Below are 4305 nucleotides of genomic sequence, written 5' to 3' on the forward strand. Positions count from 1 at the left end.
GTAAGCCTCTGGTGTGACAGAAAATTGATTATTCAGATGTCTACAGTGACAATCCTGAAGACACACAAGATCATCTCTTTTCTGAAATATCAAGTCTCTACATGTTCAGCCTACTTGTAATCTTCTGTATATATTGTTTTTAATCACTTAAAAACTTAAAAATATATTGTCATGTATACTACAAGACTAGAAAAACAGAACGCTTAATTAACGAGCAGCATTTCTCTGTCATCTCAAGTGACAGAAACAGATGTGTATGACTCTAGCCGTTTGATTACACGTATCAAGTATATACACAGTGACACAAATATTCACTTGAACACTGTTAAATGCAAATTAATTAAGCATCTTTAAATATGCAACTAGAAATCACACTTGCCTTCAGCTTCAGTGAAGTGCTTAGAAAAGTTTATTTTGTGCTTAGATTATTTTTCTAAAGCATCACAAAATTACACATCCAAACTCTTCAATGGTAGAATATTTAATATTCTGAAGGAGAGGCCTTTAAAGAAAACTGTTGTACATTATGATATTGTAAGTCTAATGGATTAACACAGCAGCAGAACCTAGATGAAAGGGGACATTACAGAAATTGTCTATTACCATAATGGAGAGGTGATCCATTCTAAATATTGATGCTTTTACCCCTTCTTGTAGCTAACACAGTTTTCTACTGCTGCCGCACACGTCCGCCCACCCCGTCTTTTGCTGTAAGGTGAAAACTCTTAAACTCTTCAAGGAGTAAAAATATATTAAATGTCCCACTTTGCTGATACCCACCTGTGAAATACCACACAACAGAAAGTACAGTAGAATACGGAGTCTGTCTTTTCAAAAACATAAGCCTTTTATGAGTTTAAGACATCAGGCATACATTGACTTTGTAAAATCAATTAAGAACTTTCTGTATGAGGACAAATATACATTGAAAACATACACTACAAGATGCTTTTTCCTGAGTAGAATGCTAACTTTATATCAAATTAAGCTTCTGTGAATTTTCAAAATGTAAAATACCAAGGCTTTTCCACAAAATCAAATAAAAATCAGGAATGTTCACCTTCACATCCAAAAAAAGTTCAAGTAGAGGTTCAACAAGAATGATGTAAAATCTGAAACAAGTAGCCAAGATTTTAAATTATCAGTAGATGCCTCTTCACTTTTAAGGATTCCTCAGTAAACTTCAGTTTGAAACAATTTATTAAAACAAGAAAAACATTTCCAGGAAATTATCCAATTTGGAAAATGAAAAATGTAACTCATGGTAAGAAAAATACAAATCATACACTGAACAGAGGAGAACAAAAAGGCAACCAACCTTTTATATGAATCAAGACAACACCATGGGCTTATAAAATCTTCCTAAACATATCCTGTATTATCATATGTAGAAAACTGTAACTAAAGTAAGGTAGCTTTTATTAGTTGCATACTCTAAAGCTATGACTAAATTTTGGAATTTACCTCTAAAAGGACCACACAGTTGTCACTGCAATACACATTTCTTGAGACAATGGGCAAAGTTCCCATTTATGGGAAATATGTTCTTTTTTTCACACAGTGAAACTGAGAAAAATTATATCAAATGAGAAATCTTTTTCTCTAAAGTAATCTCCTTAAATACCTCAATAATGCAATACTTGGGAAATGTAATTTTTCAACTCAGACTTGAAAAGGTTATTATGAAACAAACGTACAGAAATCTTATTGCTTGGCACCAGATTTTTCAAAAATTAAACAACTGTTTGAACCACCATACTGTTCTCAAATCCTGTTTTTTCAAATAATGCTACTTTTATTTTCTGAAGGTAGACTGTTCAACCTAATGACAATCTAGACTGAAACCTGCAATGTACAAGCAAGTCACAGTTCACTTCAAACCGAAAGAAATGATCAATTTTCTGTTTTTGTCAAAATCATATGAATATACTTGTACAAATTAACTAGATTTATCTGTGGCCAATGAAGGAGACACAGAACGTTGTCTTATGGCATTCTGTGCAAAGTCTGTGTTTATTCCTTCTTTGCTTTCAGGTTCCTCTTCTGAAACATCTTCTTCATCAGCCTCTTGTTCTTCCTCCACTTTTTTCAGAGGTTGAGAAGATTCTAGTAATAATTTTTCTTAAAGATAAAAACCAGAAATGTTCTTTTGTTGATGTATTAGAGTTGTGTTAAGAGTACAATCAAGACACAATTCATATGCCCATAAATTGCTTTGGCATTTATTTATCAATCATGTTTGGATTTCCAAAAGGAAAAAGCTATCTTCAAGAACAAGTGATACTGTAAAAATAACTGGTTTGGAAGATCCATTTTACTTACCAAATTCATTCTTATTATCCACCTATTCATAAACTGAACTGAAATTAATGAACCAGAATTAATACTGTGCATATTGTTGTAAGAAAACAGACTGCATTAAATATAACTATCTTATATTAACTTGCTATTAAATCTTCTAGCTAAGAAGTATATTAAGACAATCTTCAATACCACCCTTGTTTCAGCTCCCAGGAGAACAGGAATCAGACACTTAAGTTGAAGGCTATTTTCCTAGCCATGTTTTTTTTCAAGTGGTTTCATAAAGATGCTTCCACTTCTCCACATATGTAATTTTATTAAGGTGTAATTACAAATAATATAAGATACATATCTTAAGTATACAGCTCAATTAATTTTTTAATATGCACACACACACATATACCCCCCCTCCCTTTGTTAATAGGGACTGTTGCTAGTTAACTTAAACTTAGAAGACACCATGTTACTGAGATCCAGAACACAGAATTTGGCCAATGAGCTTTTCTCTGTTCAGTGATCCGAGACCGTCCCTAATCCTAGGCAACCCAGAATGGAGCGGGAAGAACACGGGGGTGCAAGGTAGAAGAAATTACGGGAAGGAATTACCGTAAAGTGGACAATCTGTTGTTTGGTTGGTCTAGCATCCCTTTTCCTGTTGGGTTACCCCTTCCCTATGCCACATCCCAAGTGGCCGTGGTGAGCACAAACGACAGTTTAGAGCAGTGGTTCTCCACCAGGGGTGATTCTGCCTCCTAGGGAACACTTGGCTATGTCTGAAGATATTTTTGGTTGCTACAACAGAGAGGGGTGGTGCTACTGGCAACCAGAGGGATGCTGCTGAACATTCAATAATGTACAAAAGACAGTTCATCACGATTAAGAATTATCCAGCCCAAAAGACCAACAGTGTCAAGGCTGAGAAACCCTGGTTTACAGTGACTGTTCCAAAAAGTGAGCCCTCTACACAAGTGGAATACACCAGAATTTTTCCAAAAGACAGGTGAGTACAGGGAGAAGTATATTTCCTTCTTACTCTGGGATTATGAGCTATAGCTTTCTATAGTCATTCTATTCTCAGGACTAAAAAGAGCCCAAAATGGAGCAAGCAAAGTTATAGAGAACTGAGCAATTCAGAAACATAAAAACATTTAAGCCCCAGGATCCAATCAACTCTGCCCTCAGGCTTCCTGACTATGTGAACCAATAAATTCTGATTTTGCTTAAAGTTAGACTCAGTTGGATCTTTTCCTAGCAACTCAAAATCTAAGCCAAACACACATAATGGAAAACAACTCAAAAAAATCCTGTAGCCTGCTGTAGAAGGGGTAGTATCACATTGAAGTATGGATTAGTATCAGTTGTGTCACAGATTACTTGAGACAAATCTGTTATTAGGCTTAAGGTTTTTGAAGCAAAATAAATATAAAATGTACATTCACTGACTTAATTGTCTTTTAAGTAATCTGTGCTTATTATATTTTTTCCTACAGGTCAGTGGCCCTTGGTGGATAAAATTATTCCCTCCCCTACCTGTGTCCTTCTTAGCATCAATGCAACTATCTAAGAAATTTTTTTAAAAACCCTATCAGTTGTTCGACAGACAAGGAATACTGTAAATGCAATCTCCACTGATTTCATTTCAGGAGTTTTGACCTCAGTTTAAGTCCTAAGTCACGAAACACAAAAGAACAGAAATGTCAGGCCAAAAGTCTGGTTTAGGTTCTACTCTCAGCTCTGTCATTTCTGTGTGAACTTGGAAACACAGTTCATCTCTCTGAGCTTTAGTTTCCTCAACCACAAAATGGGAAGAGTATCACTTATGCAGTCTACTTTAAAGAGCTGCTGAAAAGCAAATGGGATGACAGAAAGTGAAAGCTCTTTACAAACAGCAAATAAGAGGGCCTTCGTAACAGTATAATTTTCAAGATTAAAAATAAATGACTGGTAGGTAATCACATTAAGATAAACAGCAGTGAATATTCTAATTCCATAAACCCGTCGTGT

The 4305-nt window shown here is 35.1% G+C and overlaps 1 protein-coding gene across 1 annotated transcript in view; it reads right to left on the bottom strand.

Moving 5' to 3' along the window:
* Positions 1-1794: 1794 nt before the first annotated feature.
* TMX1 (thioredoxin related transmembrane protein 1) overlaps positions 1795-4305 on the bottom strand; it is a 12938-nt gene continuing 10427 nt past the window's right edge. Inside the window, exon 8 of the mRNA XM_007446599.1 lies at positions 1795-2121. Within this exon, the coding sequence (XP_007446661.1) occupies positions 1940-2121 (182 nt within the window). The 3' untranslated portion in view covers positions 1795-1939. The remainder of the gene's footprint in view (positions 2122-4305) is intronic.

Source organism: Lipotes vexillifer, unplaced genomic scaffold (genome assembly GCF_000442215.2).
Source record: "Lipotes vexillifer unplaced genomic scaffold, Lipotes_vexillifer_v1.1 scaffold124, whole genome shotgun sequence".
Taxonomy (NCBI): domain Eukaryota; kingdom Metazoa; phylum Chordata; class Mammalia; order Artiodactyla; family Lipotidae; genus Lipotes; species Lipotes vexillifer.